The following is a 15156-nucleotide window of genomic DNA, read 5'->3' as shown; positions in this document are numbered from 1 at the left end:
GGAAGCTATTTCAGCAATGTATCATTGCACAAGAAAGGATGACTTTCCCTGTTGGCATTGTGTCATTGTTTAGTCTAAATTATTTTGAGGTGTCTGTCCATGGCCAGTTGGATTAAAGACCCAGATCAAATTCAGCAGAGTTTTCTTCCCTTTGGCCCTCTAGGTCAGAAATCACATTTGCATTTTTCATCAGTGTCCCGATTATTTGCATTGTTTTCTCTCCAGTATGTGTCTGAGATGTGATCACACCTACCACAAATTTTCATTTAAGCTCGCATAATTAGAAAAACCTGATTCATTGGGTTGAGTGACGTCTTTAAGTTGTTGCACGTGAAAGTATTTGATTAAGATGTCAGCATATAGTGAATTTATTCCCAGATGCAGCATCATTTTGACTTAGGGCAGGAACGGTCGAATAATGAATTCTAATTTAGATTACTTACAGCACTTTCACAGATACTTGATCTGCTAAACATCTGAAAATGTTTAGAAGAGATACAGTGCTGAACTTCTCAAATGCAAAGCAGGTAAGACCATCTACATATGGCTCTTAAAGTATTAGGTGCAAAGCAAAATATGCCTCATGGTCTTGTCCCCACTTAGTTGGGGAAGATTGCTTGTGGAACTGCCTTGTCTCCTTTTTATATGGTGTTGTATTTGCCAAGAATGGTTCTTAAAACATTCTGTCTCACCCACTTACAGTCTTGTGCTAGCTCGCTTAGAGACAAAATGTGCATGTTTTCTGTTTACAGGGCTGCTGTGAAGGAAGGGTGAGGATAGACCTGACAGGAAAAGGCAGTCCAACCAGACAGCTGTGAACAATTACATGCCCACCTCAACATGATGTTCTGACCAGAGAGAAAAACAAACTGAATCTGAAATGCCAAGGAGCCTAACTTATTCAGCACAGCATAGAATCATAGTATGGTTAGAGTTGGAAGGGATCTTAAAGATCCTCCAGTTCCAACCCTCCTGGCATGGGCAGGGACACCTCCCACTAGACCAGGCTGCTCAAAGCCCCATCCAGCCTGGCCTTGAACACTGCCAGGGAAGGGGCATCCACAACTTCTCTGGGCAGCCTGTTCCAGTGTCTCACCACTCTCACAGTGAAGAATTTGGTTAAAGGCTGTCTCTCCCCTATCTTTTGTTTCCAAGCCATGTTACAATTGCCTCATGTTCCTGATGCAGCACATATTCTTGTGGGCCTCTAATGATCTCTCTCCAAGCATCTGCTAAGTTAACAGAATATATCACAGCTGATTGCATGCAGCTACCCTGATTTCTTGTCCTACAGCTGGTTTTGCACAGGAGCGCAGAAACATTCACTGTGCCCATTCTACCTGTGTTAGACCATTAATTTCAACTGAGCAACGCTGGATTTACCGTTTTGCACATGAGGCCAGAAATGGGTGTACCGTCTCGTTATTTTTTCTTACTCCATATAATACTTAGTAATATAATAAAATCTTCACAAGAAGCAGAATATTTTAGTTGGGTGCCTAAGAAGCAGGCATTTGTTCCTGAAGCACAATAGCACCAGTGTGAAAGTGCCAATCAGATGGAGTATAGTCTCAGCGTACAGTAGGTTCACATGTAATTTCCAGAATAAACACTTCAGCTATGTACACAAAAGACGGAATAAATGGGAAGCGATTCTGGCTGAGCAAACCAAGTATTCACAAAGGATTGAACATTTTATCTGATTCAAGGGTCTCTTAATTCACAGATGGCCCATGAGGTGACAGAATCTTTTTTTGACACAGTGTGAAAAAAGCCCCACCACTTGGAAAAACAAACAGGTTCTCGGCAATGGCAGAAGTGTTCTGCAGGGAATCCCTTGTGATTTGAAAACATTGGGTGAGAGTGCAGTAGGTAATAGTTATTACATGGCTATCCCAATATAAGATGTCAGGGGTGCTGTCCTTAGCAGAGACTTGAAATGTAGTAAATCAAGGTAACTTTCAGCCAAGATGAACTTCGCACGGCTCCTGTTGGCTCAGCTATGGAAGAGACTTTTTGGCTCAGCAGACAAAGCCTACATACCACTCAGAATATCTTCTCCATGAATATCAGTGTTTGTTTGGGAAAGCAGAGCATTACTATCTCTTACTAAAAATTCATTGCTTGTCACGAAACAGCAGCTTGAATCTCTGCATACGGAGAGGGAGGCAACATGTCATCAAGGAGGAACTAATCTTCAACTACCATGTATCAGCAGAACTTACACAAACTCAGAAAAAAAATAGCAGATGGCAAATTTTGCAAAGCTTTGCCTCTGAGTTTTTCCACCATCAACCTGGATGGTGAGGATTCTGCTAAAAAACAAGCCTCAATATTAATTTAAAGTAAACTCATGCTGTTTCAGCTGTTACAACGGCATCTATTCTTGAGCCACACCTGAAACTTTACCTGGAAGATCTTATTGCCAAACTTGCACACTTTCACTTCCTCAGGAGAGATATATGAGACACATTCCTTGCAGCAGTGGTCTTTGCTTTTGTTGCATTCACCAGGAAGTAAGCACCTCTTCTTACATATCACCGTTGAATCCTAGGTAAAAGGACAAAAGGAAATCATGAAATCATCATCAAGATGTTTGTGCTCCTGTGTGTCCTTACCATAACATTTCCTCTTGCTTATTCATTGCATCCACCCAAGCTACAGCCCAACTACTTTGAATAGATCAACTCAGAGAAAATACAAATTATTTACTGTATTAAGGGAATCTTTCAAGGTCTGTGAAGCTGAAGCCCAGCTTGTACTTCTGTTGCCCTGCAAAATCTTACTGATTTGGTGACACTTTCATTTTTTTTGCCTAGGTGCAAAAGTTTAAGTGGCCACAGTCCTGTTAGATGAATTAGAAAAAAAAATCACTGCCCTTCAGCAATGATGTAGTAATTCACCACTTAGAAACTGCTCTCCCACTGTAATGCAAACTTAAAAAGGATCACATAATCTGAGTAACTTCATTTTGCATCACACAGAGTCAGGCATCATGTCTCAGCTGAGGCAGTCAGTAACTTTTTAAACTTTCCTAGCACAACTGCAAGTGCTCTTCAGATTAGATTCTCGGGGACCACACAAGATGCCAAAAACACCCAGGGCTTGCAGTTCCACAGCTCTACAAGTAACTGCTAAGCCAGACAACCAACAGCACACAATACCAAAGCACTGTGGACTTACCTTGCATGTACATGTTGTGCAGTTGTCATAAATAAATGAGGATCCATTATCATACACATTGCTGTGAAAGAGGCAGCTTCCAAACGGGAGGTCAAACACTTTCCTCTGTCCTGAATATAAATAAACAGTAATAGAAACAGAATGTGGTTGAAAAGATGCCATATTGTCAACAAAAATAGTACAGCTTATTGTCAACAGACCAAATTCATGTGCAGTGTGTCATTTGCTATGTGTTTCCATTTTGGTGTGAAAAAAATATGTACTTTTAACAGTTCACTGTTCTTCTAGTGCACATTCATCTGTACAAATTCTACTGTGGGAGGGAATATAAATATGATTTATGGCATGTTTATATTGGAAAAATCTTTCTTCTCCTTCTCATCATAAAGTGCACAGTGCAGCTAAAGGAATAAAAAAGTAAGCACTGCAAACTCTTAGGGTAGGTACACTTAAAACTAGTTTAAACAGTCTTTAACTTAATGCAATAACTTATCAAATAAGGCAGCCTTAACTGGTTTTAGCATATCTACCTCAGGGGTTCACAGCAGCCAAACTAAATCAACTCAGTGACACTGACGCAAAAAAACCATAGGTGTTGTCCAGTCTCATTAAGATAGCTTGGTGTATCATGTTCACACAAGGTTGCAAGAAATACAGTTACTTGCATCATTCATGAGCAGAATGAGGGTAACATAAGATATGTAGTTTCCATAGCCCATAAAATATTTGGGTTTCATGAGAGTGAGGCAAGGTTTAGAGCACTATACAAGGAAGGCAGCATCAATATTGAATCCTTCCTGAAGTCCTGCAATCCTGCAAGGACTTTCAGATCCAAGTTGCAACACACTTTGTGGTTCTGCAAGCTTCTCTTACTCCTCAGCTTCTTTCCCTGTAGGGTATGTTAAACAAGTGACCATTATGATACGTAACCATGAGGTCTTTACAAAAACTCACATGAAATCGCTACGCTTATCTTCCTGTTTTGAATACCTTACCCTGATTACTTTTGGTGGCAGCCAACTAATAAGTTCTTTTATGAGTGGCTGCCAGTCTCTCGGCTTATCATTTCTGAGGTCTGATGTTAAATAGGCATCAATTCCTATGGGGGGAATGGCCACTATAAGTACATACGAGAAGTCACTAAGTACTAGGCCAATATTTTAGCTCTCAAACCACCAGGTCTTGGCATACTGTAATTCCTTCCCTTTTCAGTAATTCTTGATAAATGTAGAATAGCTTAAAAGAAAAAGGTTCCGTTTTCCTCTGAGATATAAGCGAACAAAAGGATAAGCACACAGCAAAATCCAGTGCATTAGCCTCGAGATTTTACAAATCTAATGTTAAAATAACTGTTAAATAAAAGTTAAGAAATAATTGCTATTGTTCAGTTAAACACAATTTGAACATCTCTCTCTTGCAAATTAGCTACCTTGGACTAACCTGTGCTTGCAGAACCAGCCTGCCTTTTACTGAATGTGCATCTTTCTGGAAAGGTTTAATTTCTCTTGCAGGACTGACATATGAAATCAGTTCAGGATGCTCAGTAGCCCTAAAAGGAACTGCTCTATATCCATGCACCACTTACGGGCAAAACCTAGCTATAGTCCCGGCTGTAACAACCCTTCTACTGCTCTATGCGGGGCCAGGACTTCAATCACATAACTTATGTCAACAAGTGAACAAAAGTCCAGTTCTCTCTCACACCCACTTGCCATCCCTTGCAAACCACCCAGCGCAATTCCAGGTGGCCAACCCAGTTCAAATAGTTGGTAAAAAACCACTGACAAAGGAGCTACCACTTTAAAAGATGTGGTGGTGAAGATATTGGCTTAATGGTTGGCTTTTCTGGCTCATAACCACTAGTTAAACTAATAATTCCAGTCCCAATAGAGTCCACTGCATTCTTCTAAGCTATATACGCTGAGTATCAGGAATTCAGTTGCAGGGAGGTCCTCCACGTGATACTTTAAAAAACATGCCTCAGCATCCCTGAAAACATATCCTTTGGCTCTACCTCCGCTCCAAAAATTTCAGCACTTCCCTGTGAATAGACATTATCTATTCACAGGTATATGACATGCTTTAGAGCAAAGACCACATAAAATGAAAATCATTATTATTAGCGAACTCATTTACAGACATTTCTAATAGGGAAAAAATAATCTGTAAAAAAATCTCCATGAAGCAGTCAAAAATTAAAGCTAGGTTTTGAATGCCTAGATCAAGGAGGGGAAGGATCAGTTGGGAAAAGCACGGGCTGGAGAGGACAAGGGGATTTTACAGAAGGAAAGGAAAAATGTCATCAGCCAAAATAGAAGCTCAGTGTTTGGACTGCTTTCCTCTCCATTTCATTCCTCTACCGTATTACTCTCTGGTGCTGCGGTTAAATGTTCAAGGCAGATACTTATCTGCAACACTTCTCAATTAGCACATAAGTAAATAAATTCAGGTTTGTTTCAAGCAGTCAAAAATGTTACGTATTATGAGAAGCTGGAACTCTCTATGGCTTGCTGCCTCCAAGGCCAGACATCTCTGTACCCCGAACCTAGCCCTGGAAACAGACTTTGGATAGCAGTAAAGATATAGTCAAAATGACAAAAAGTTTCTGTTGAAGAGCTGGGAATTATCAGCTCTGAAACTCATAGACCAAATAAAAGCTAATTTACTTGGTAGGAGGTAAGCACTCCTTGTTTATGAACTAGAGGGATACATGCTGAGGAACGTTAACCTGTGGGATCTGTGGACATGGTTAGAGCAAAACAAGGACTCTCAAAAGTCACTGCCTTCCTTGGCTTGACTTGGAAGAACTAGTCCTTCTTAAAGGCCTCTGGACTTACTCCTTTAAAATTTGCTGGAAAGACGTAATTGAAAATATTCCTGGCTGAAACTATGATTTCACCTTAAAAAGGCAACCATGAGCCAGACTCCTGGGTCGCTGGCTTCTCTGACAACAGCTTCTAAGAATGCAATTCCAGTCCCGAAGTTTCCTCTGACCTGCATTTTCTCAAAACCAAGAATGCAAATGTACACTTGAATAAAAATATGAGAGGGTGAGGCCTTTTTCTTGTGGCAAATTCCAAGAAAACATTTCCTTCCCCCTCAACCTCTTTTGTAAAACACGTGTAACGAAGGTGGGAAACATCTCTGTATTTGTCTCTCTAAGCAAGTGAACTGGTCTATGCTCAAATGCTCTTCTGCGGCTACTTGCTTAGCACCACCCATCACAACGGTACACACTGACCCCGTGTACCTGTTTAAAACTGTAGATTATTAACTCCACTGAGCAATACTGTCTCTTCCACCTCCTGGAATTTACAAGCATTGTGAAATACTGGTACAAAAGATGCTATGCAGAAACGTATCCTGCTAAGTACAAAATTCCGAGGAAAAAAACCACACTCACCTAAGCATCTGGGGCAACACTGTCCAGCAGGAATGTGACTGAGGTGCTGGGGACATGAGAGAATGGGGCAGACTTCTTGAACGCACTGTGTCCTGCCACCCTGAAGGAAAATAGGCTCAGTTAGAAAAAAAAATAAAGCAAAATGTCAAGTAGACATGCACACACCCACACAGACTGGTAAAAAGTCTTGAAAAGCCTTAGCCAAAGCAGTATTTGCCAACAGAAATTTCTGCTTGCATCAGGCATACAAGGAACGTGTGCAAATGTCCTTCAACACTTTCTATATTGCTTGCAGAGACCTTGGATCATTCATGTTTTTTTCATTCAAGCAATGAATGTAATAGTTGAAGAAACAGTGTCTTTCTATCTTATTTCTTGGTGTGGATATGAGAAAAAAACAGGGAGAATAAAATCATTATCTATGAGCCTTTCCGGATGTTCAAAAAAAGTTATTGAGCAATTTTTTATATTATTCTTCACCTCCTGTGCCGTGCCCTTCTAGGCTTGTCTGGGACAGGGATTAAGTGCTGAAGCAAGATGAGAGCAGGTGTTCTTCCACTATGTCCATGACCTCAGAAACCAAATAAGCCAAAATCACTTAAGAAAGCACATTCTTGTTAGCCTCCGAGTCCAGCTATGCAAACCCAGAAGGCCTGCTTTCTTCAGAGGACTGAAAACCAAGAGGGTACATGAAATCTTTAGAATGAATGTGGAAAAGAAAAAAAGAAAAATAAGCAACCTGGACTGGATATATCCTGGTGTATCAACGAATATCAGAAACAGAGAGAAGCAAAAAGCACAGAAAAGACAAAAGCATGGAATATATGTCTAAGATTAAGTCAGTCAAAAGAGATCTTTGTTCTCATTCTGCTCTGTTGCCTGATTGCTTCACTGCGTTTATAGAATACTGTTTTTAGCTCTGCACCCTCTACCAACATATGCTCTACATGCTCATGAGAGATCAAGGTTGTTAAACTTTAAAAATCAGTCCACCTTTGCCTTAGCAAGAAAAGTCAGACCTTTTCATCTAACTGCCCTGCCTTATTTATCACTCAGAGCTGCAGGCGCATCCCAACAATAAACTTTGTGTTCCTGAATGCCGTGATGGAAGACTTATGAACAGTCTCCTCCCACCTACATGCTGTACGCCTCTTGGGGCTTGCTGGGGAAAGATGGAAAAAGCTGCTCGTTCTGAAGAGCTCTGTGCCTGAAATGATGGTATGCCATTCCACTCCTAATGGCCTCAGTGAATCATGTAAAAAGCTTTTACATACAGGCAGACGCACATATACGCTATTATGCAGAAAATAACGTACCGACTGTATCCCCTTTCTGTAATAAGTTTTCAGGCACTGAAGTCTACCTGTCCCATGGGGCCACCAAAGCATCCTGAATGCACATGGCTAAGGACTGCTCGTAATTCTTTCACCGCGGCATGCAGGAACACTGAGTTTATTGTAGACTGAAAGGACTGCTCTAAATTAAGGGTCAGACCAGGAACTTGACAAAACTAAATGAATTCTTCACTGATGTTCCTTATGATGCTCAGGGAATAGCTCCGAGAAGAGACACAGGTGCAGAATGAAGGAGAAAATACCAAAGAAGGGCTCTCTGAAGCAGTGGTGTCATTCAGCCCAGGAAAAAAGGCCAAGAGAAGACAAAGTTCAAACTTTGGTGACCATTCAGCAAATGGGAAAGTAGGGCATGGCTACCTCAGCCAGTCTGGTGACAGGATCAGGGACACATCCATGGAAGATAAAACAATGTTCCAACACATGGTGAGCAAAGGATCCTATGCCTCTCTGAACTGCTCTGGAGTCTTGCTTCTCTAACAGATTGAACCAAAGCTCAGCCTTAGCACATTATTGAGACATTGCCTTCGCAGCCTGTTGTATAGATATTTTTTAATATACAAAATGCCATGTATAATATGAAATATTTCTTCATTTCAGCCTCTTGTTTATAGCTCCTTTTTAACCTATTGTACTGGCCCCTCCTCTGCCCAAAATTAAGTCCAGTTGCATCTCTCTCTTTACCCCACTGCAACTCCTGCTTCCAGCTGTAATGTTGCTTTTTAACACCAAACTATTTTCTAACTGGTTTATGTCCCATATAGGCTCTTCCAGGCTTCAATATCATGCTAGGGTGCAAGTTCAAAAACAGTCTGAAACAAATTAACCTGTACCATTTAAAGTAAGAATAATTCTACTTGCCCTACAGAGCTTAGAGAGATAGCTCATTGGGCACTATAAGGATATGTCAAAACCTACGCAATACTTCTATTTTCTTAAAAGTCTCAGTCATCAAAATTTGAAACACAAAGCGTTCAGAATAACAACCTTCAAAGCAGGATTAGCTAGTGCTGCCAGTGCTTTAAATTGCAAGGAATAGAGCCGTGTAGAAAAAGCAGTGCAACAAAAGTTCAACAAAAAAAATCCAAGGGAAAAAATAACTCAGGAGAGCAAAAAGATTGGCTCTGGATGGCCTAAGCCAGGGTGGGAACTGCACAGTAAACACCTTGCCTCCTCCACCTCCCAATTACATCTACAGCTTTTAGCTCACATTTCCTTGTTAAGCGTAACATCTCCCAGGCAGCCAGAATATTCCAGGTACGAAGCAACACCTTCCAGTAAAACCAAAGCTGACCTGGAAGCCAGCACAGACCAATAAAGTACAAGTGACATCTGCTTCCTGTGGGAACTGTTATTCAAGAGCTAGGCAAATAAATCCTTGAGCGATAGTTACATGAAGCCTTAATCAGGGGATGCTGCTGCAGTCCACAGTCCTCTGGAGGTAACAGATTGCATAAGAAACCTGCAGTCTACAATGAGAAGATTCACTTTCCACCTCGGAGACAAACAAAAACACCATAACTCCTGCTGCCACCTCTTATCTGCAAAACAAAGGAAGAGGCTCCCTGGCATCAGCTTGAAGGGCGGTATGGACTGAGGTATCATCTCATCTCAGCAGCTTTCTCAAGAGACAGAAGACAGGGGAAGATGAAATAGCACTTTCTAACTCTCCCAAGAGGTTCCATCTTTGAGAAAGACAGATGAGTCTTTCCTAAAATGAAAGCATGGAGCTAGTCTATCAGCCCACCCATCCACTTCTGCTAAGCTCCTACCTCGACTATGATACTTCACTGTTCAATAAGGACACAAGAAACTTGGCAGAATTGAGAGACGCACCCATCCAGCCTGTGGCTGACTTTCCTGGAGACACTGGATGAGGCACAGAGTGCAGTTTCTACGCAGGCTACCCACATGTCTGGTACATGGCATGTATGCAGCCTGTGTGCTGGGACAGACGGAGAGAAAAATGTCTGCTGAAAAAGCTGTCTGTCCAAAAACTCCTCAAAGGTTGGGAGCCTGCTGCAATTAATCTCCCAGAGCCTTGGGTTTCATCTACAATGAGGGTGAGAACAGTGACCACCAACAGCAGAGCTGCCCTTGTCATAAGCAGATTTTGAAAGCACTCGTGAAATCTCAGGAGGACAGAGGTTTCCATACTCCCAATTTGTTTGCTACTGATAACAAGCATGTCTAAACTTAATAATATTTTATATAGATGTTCTTTAATGTTAAAGGTTAACTTCAGTATTATCAAGAACCATGTTTCTTGTCGGCATCTCATTTTCCATTTCACTTTCAGGCTTTATCTCTGTGCTTTAGTGAAGCTATAAATCACCCGAAAAAGATTCCTCCCTAGTTTTGCCCTGTGTTCACCTTGTGCTTGAAAGACTATGCTAATCCTCCAACAGAAGTAAAATTTCCATTGATTTTGCAGAATACTTTATCTAAGTGCTGGCATTAGGACTCAGCCCACAGTGGATTGCAGGCATTTTTAACTTTCATTCTAGAAGAAATGTGAAAGGTTTCATTTGCTACCAGTGAGGTTATCCTTACAGTGAAAAAAATTTATAAAGAAATATCAAAATTACATTTCTCTCAACTCCAGGATATGTATTCCAGACATTTAAAGCATGGTCAGACACATACTGTAGCCTCAGCAGGGGTTGCTGTAAGAACTAAGACAGATGTTCAAGGTTGTCTCCAGCTATGAATAAAGATTTTACGCCACCAGCATGAAAAATACCTTTGAAAGTTCAACAGGGTCACTACTGATCAAGTCTGCCCCCATGACAGTGGCAAGAGAAGCCAAATAAACACACAATTGTATTACTGTGTGTTTTCAACCTCTTTAGCACAGTGCAGGTGACTACAGCCACCATGAACATATTAAGAGACACTATCATTTTTGTGACAGCAATGGCATAAAGACAATGAATAGAAATGTGCTGATAAAGAGACAGACATATCATTTGAGATTCAGATAATGATGAGTATCACCATTCTAGAAAACAAAAAAAAGACTATGGCATACCAGGACTCCTGTTTCACTACACCACATTCGCTGATGTGTATAAGGCTTCCTACATGAATTGGATAGTGTATTGGCTTGCTTACACTTGTTCGTCACCAGGAGCTCTGTCTGACGTATTAACTACTGTGTGATGGTAGAAGACTTCCACTACCTCCCAGATGTGTACTAAATACATAAAACAAGTCAGCAACACGTACTCTGCAAACATCTTCAAGATGCCTCTGGAATGACACGCTTATAAACCCATACCTTGGGTTTACAATCAGATATACAGTCCCTGACGTGTCATGTAAGTAGACTTCAGGCACAAAAGTGAGAGGATACCGTATTTAGAGTGTGATTTTAATTTGGAAATAAAATAGGCATTCTCTCCCAAATCAGATGAAAGACACTCCAGTTCTTATTAAGAATGCTGGTGCAGTATGGCAGACAGCCTCTGGAAGTAACTTCACCCTTACACAGTATTTCAGGGTGCCTGCAACAGCTGTGTTGCACCCAGTGCGAGCTCCCTGGAAGGGTCAGAGGAGGGAGAAGGTTTTTAGGAAATGCGCAAAGTAGCAAAACAGTTCTCAGCATAAAAGCAAACAGCACATCAATCACTTCAGCAAACAGCCAGACAGACAAGCCAGAGCTTCCCACATCTCTGCAGCCTGATCTATTGTCTAGACTAGGATTTTAAAAATGCCTCTTTAGAAAGTATTGGATAAAATTCAGAATAGGAAGATTTTGAGCTTCAGTTCAAAACAACAGGTATTTATACTGCCTTGTGTGTGCTAGATTTTTAAAATCTGGATCTAGATCTCAAACCCTATTTGCTGAGATATCACTGCCATAGGAAGGCTTTAGAAAGTGGTCCTAGTGACAGTCTAAAGTGGTGTCCTAAAAACTGCATATGCAGCAAATGCTCTTAAGAGCTCACCTTCATTTTAATACCAGATCATGCAGATCAGTGTGGATATAAATTATTGTATTAAACGTCTTAAAAATTACCTATAATCTACATAGATTAGAAACGGTAAACTAAAAGACTCTTATGAATAAATTTCTAAATTAAACTCTGGGGCAAAGTAAAGATACAGTTCTTAAACTATTCTTTCTCACTGTTTTCTCTCAGTCTGATGCAAAGGCTTTCCTTGACACAGCCAAGTCTAAAGAACTCCATCAGTTTCTAGCAGGTAAGAGTTTGACTTTACCACCTCTCCTTCCATGTGCACCCTTATGATACAAGTAGTTAGATGTACTGTTTGTGTCATCAATACAAGCTGTATTAATAAGAAAGTTTGATTAGTTGTCTCCAACTAATGTAAATACATGTCCTCAAGCTCCTAGCAAATTGCAAGTGTGGTTGCGAAGTGTCACAAAGTTAGAACATCTCGACCTAAAACCAGGAACCAAAAAACCTCCCTCTTTTGGAAGTTAATCTGTATGTGGTTGTATCCAGCTTCTGAGGAATTAACTAAATTATCCATTAGTTAGTAATTTAGGGTAGGATGAAGCCTCTAAATACTGTCATGCTTTCCACCAAATACCATGGGTACAAAGTAACTCGTGTATGTGCCAAGCCAATCCAGTCTTGCCATCTATTCCACTTCTTGAGAGCCACATTTCCTGGGATTGCTTACACGAAGAAAAGAAATTTTCTCTTTTTCAGAGGCAAGTGGTGTTTGTTTGCGGAAATACCACAGCATCCTCCTAGAGAGTGAAATATGCTGTTCTGGGGTGCAGCTCTCCACTTTGAAATCGGACTGCTGGGGGGCTGCTGGTCCTGGATCATTCAAGTTTCGAAACGCAATTTGCACCGACTCTCCTGCGGGAAGAGGTGGAGGAACAGGGTATTTAATGCCTTGGGTGAAAGGGAACATTCTGGAAAATGAAATCTTGGGTTGCACAGTAGCTTTCTTTAAGTATGCACCGGCAGAGACACTGCTCCTAAAATTTCACAGTTGCTGGAACTGCAGAAGGGCTCCTCCGGGAAGGTCACACGGCGCTCTGCTCTCAGCCGGGGGACTCAGTGCAACCAGCACTTGGTCATATTTCTCTAGTCTAATAGCACTGTGCAGAAGTGTTGCTGGGATTATATTGCATCTGACTTCACAATCTGGCTGAAATCAAATCACTCGCTGACCCAACAGCCTAGCTGCAGAGTCTAGCAGCTGAACAGCCAGCAGCCCTCTCCCCTCCAGGGCTTACACGCTGAGCTCTTGGCTCTGTTGAAAGTGATGTTGTAAATAGCCCCTCTTCACTTGGAAGCCTTGAAAGGTTTAATCACGGTGTGTAATTTTCCCCTTTTCAGGCTGATTTCCTAAGGAAAGAAGGCTTATGCAGGCATAAACCAGGCACACCTGTAGCTTCTGAATCCCTAATCAGCTCCAGCCACAAATGATCAAGGGACTTCTCTGAAAAAGGCATATGGAGATAAAATAGCAAAAATCAAAATTACATTAAGATCTCAAGGACATTAAGTTCCTACAAGTTTTGACAAAACCAAACTGCTGCAGAGAGTACAGAGCCCCCAGTTTCTTTCCCAGGAGGCAGCAGCTGGCTGTCCAGGCAGCATCTCCCAGACCTCCTGTCTTTTGCGTGGTCCTTTTGTCATGGAGGGGTGGGAGGAGAGCTCAGATTATGGCTGTCAGGGCAGATAAAGGAGCAAGGGCCACACATCTATAGAGACAGAGCTTCACTACTGCTGCTGCTCCTGAAACAATATCTCTACCGCTGGGTTAGCAGGGCAACATAAGGCAGCTCTGCATCTCATACCTGTTGCACCATTCCCATGGCATGAGGCATTTTTCTTGCTGTCTTTCCTGGGTTTTCCACATTACCTATGTGGATTCCTGAGTTCCAGAGTGGACTGCAACTACTCTTGAGTGCTGGATGCTTTCAGCTGGAGCTCACATACTTGCTCTGCTTTGGGAGCTATTATTTTATTGATCTTTCTCCTGGACAGTTCAACAACTCAGGCTTTTTCCAGGGGTAGATCTGTTTCTCTCAACAAATCTCTCCTGCAAGCTGAAATAATTTGTCTTCCAAATTATTCCGTCTTTCGTTAGGTACTCTTTAATGTCTCTAAAGTTACATGCAGAACCCAGAGCTTTCAATTCTGTAATATAAATGCCTATTCCTCCTGCTGCTAGGTGACAGTTAAAAAAATTAACCATATCCCTCTGCAGCTCAGAGATGACTGGATTCACACTGCACCTCAAACACCTTTGTGGGGTGTTTAATTATCCCAGGCACTATTCTCAGCAACAGAGCCTCTCTTGCTTCTCAGAACTTTTTTCCCCAGTGAGAGTGTCTAAGAAGTTATCTTAATTTTCTCAACTTTACCCACAATGTTCAGTGCTACATAGTAGGTTAGTTCTTGGTTTCAGCATGGAGATGATTAGCCAGCATCTCAAATACAGCTTTTCCTCTAGTCTGAATCCTTTCACATCACTCCATCACTTGCTGCCATTTCACACGCTTACAAATCAAACTCCCTTCCTTGCTGCAGGTCTTAATAAACTGATTGCTGCCACTGCACCGTATATAGTTCGTGCTGGGTAGTTATATCAGAAGGCTTCAGACTTGTGAAATTAAAACTAGCTCTTTATTAAGAGAGCTACTTAACAGAAATGCCACAATCACAGGTACCACTGCACGTACCCTCCACACGTGTCTTGCTGTTTGCTATAAATCAGACATCCTTCTATAGGCTGTGCTTTCCCCTCTCATTTCCCTGCCAGTTGGTGCACAGGACATACTCAAACAGTACAGAATCATCTGTCTGAATATTGCTAGGGAAAAAGGGGTTATAGATCTAGGGCCACTCAGCACTCACTACAGCACAATGCCTTTCTATAGTGCTGGAGGTTAGCAAGACATACACCTGGTGGAAGAAGTAGATTTTACAGCGGGATGTAGGCAAGGACCACATCAAAGGTCATACAAATCAGTGGGAGTCTTTCCATTGATTTCCAGTCTGCTTTGGATGACAGCATTTTGCACAAAAGTCCCTGAAGTTACACAGGGCAATGGTGAAAAATGAGCCAAGATACCCACTTCAGCAGGAATGGACCAGGAAGGCAGCCCCACACTGCAGAAACGGGCAGAGCTCTGCAGCACCTTGGGGGTAAAGAGCAGCAGTTTCATGGGGACAGCAGAAGGGAAGCAAAGATATTGGCAAGGAAACGATTCTGGCATGCCAC

At 41.7% G+C, this 15156-nt stretch overlaps 1 protein-coding gene across 2 annotated transcripts in view; it reads right to left on the bottom strand.

Annotated features, from left to right (window-relative positions):
* BMPER (BMP binding endothelial regulator) overlaps positions 1 to 15156 on the bottom strand; it is a 153115-nt gene that overhangs the window by 71653 nt on the left and 66306 nt on the right. For both annotated transcript variants that reach the window (XM_054192782.1, XM_054192784.1), the window contains exons 7-9: positions 6587 to 6686; positions 3184 to 3293; positions 2410 to 2550 (exon numbers count right to left, since the gene is read on the bottom strand). In XM_054192782.1, the coding sequence (XP_054048757.1) occupies positions 2410 to 2550; positions 3184 to 3293; positions 6587 to 6686 (351 nt within the window). The remainder of the gene's footprint in view (positions 1 to 2409; positions 2551 to 3183; positions 3294 to 6586; positions 6687 to 15156) is intronic.

Source organism: Rissa tridactyla, chromosome 2 (genome assembly GCF_028500815.1).
Source record: "Rissa tridactyla isolate bRisTri1 chromosome 2, bRisTri1.patW.cur.20221130, whole genome shotgun sequence".
In the NCBI taxonomy this organism is placed as follows: domain Eukaryota; kingdom Metazoa; phylum Chordata; class Aves; order Charadriiformes; family Laridae; genus Rissa; species Rissa tridactyla.
The sequence above is the reverse complement of the archived record's forward strand: the minus strand, read 5'-3'. Positions and strand labels throughout refer to the sequence as shown.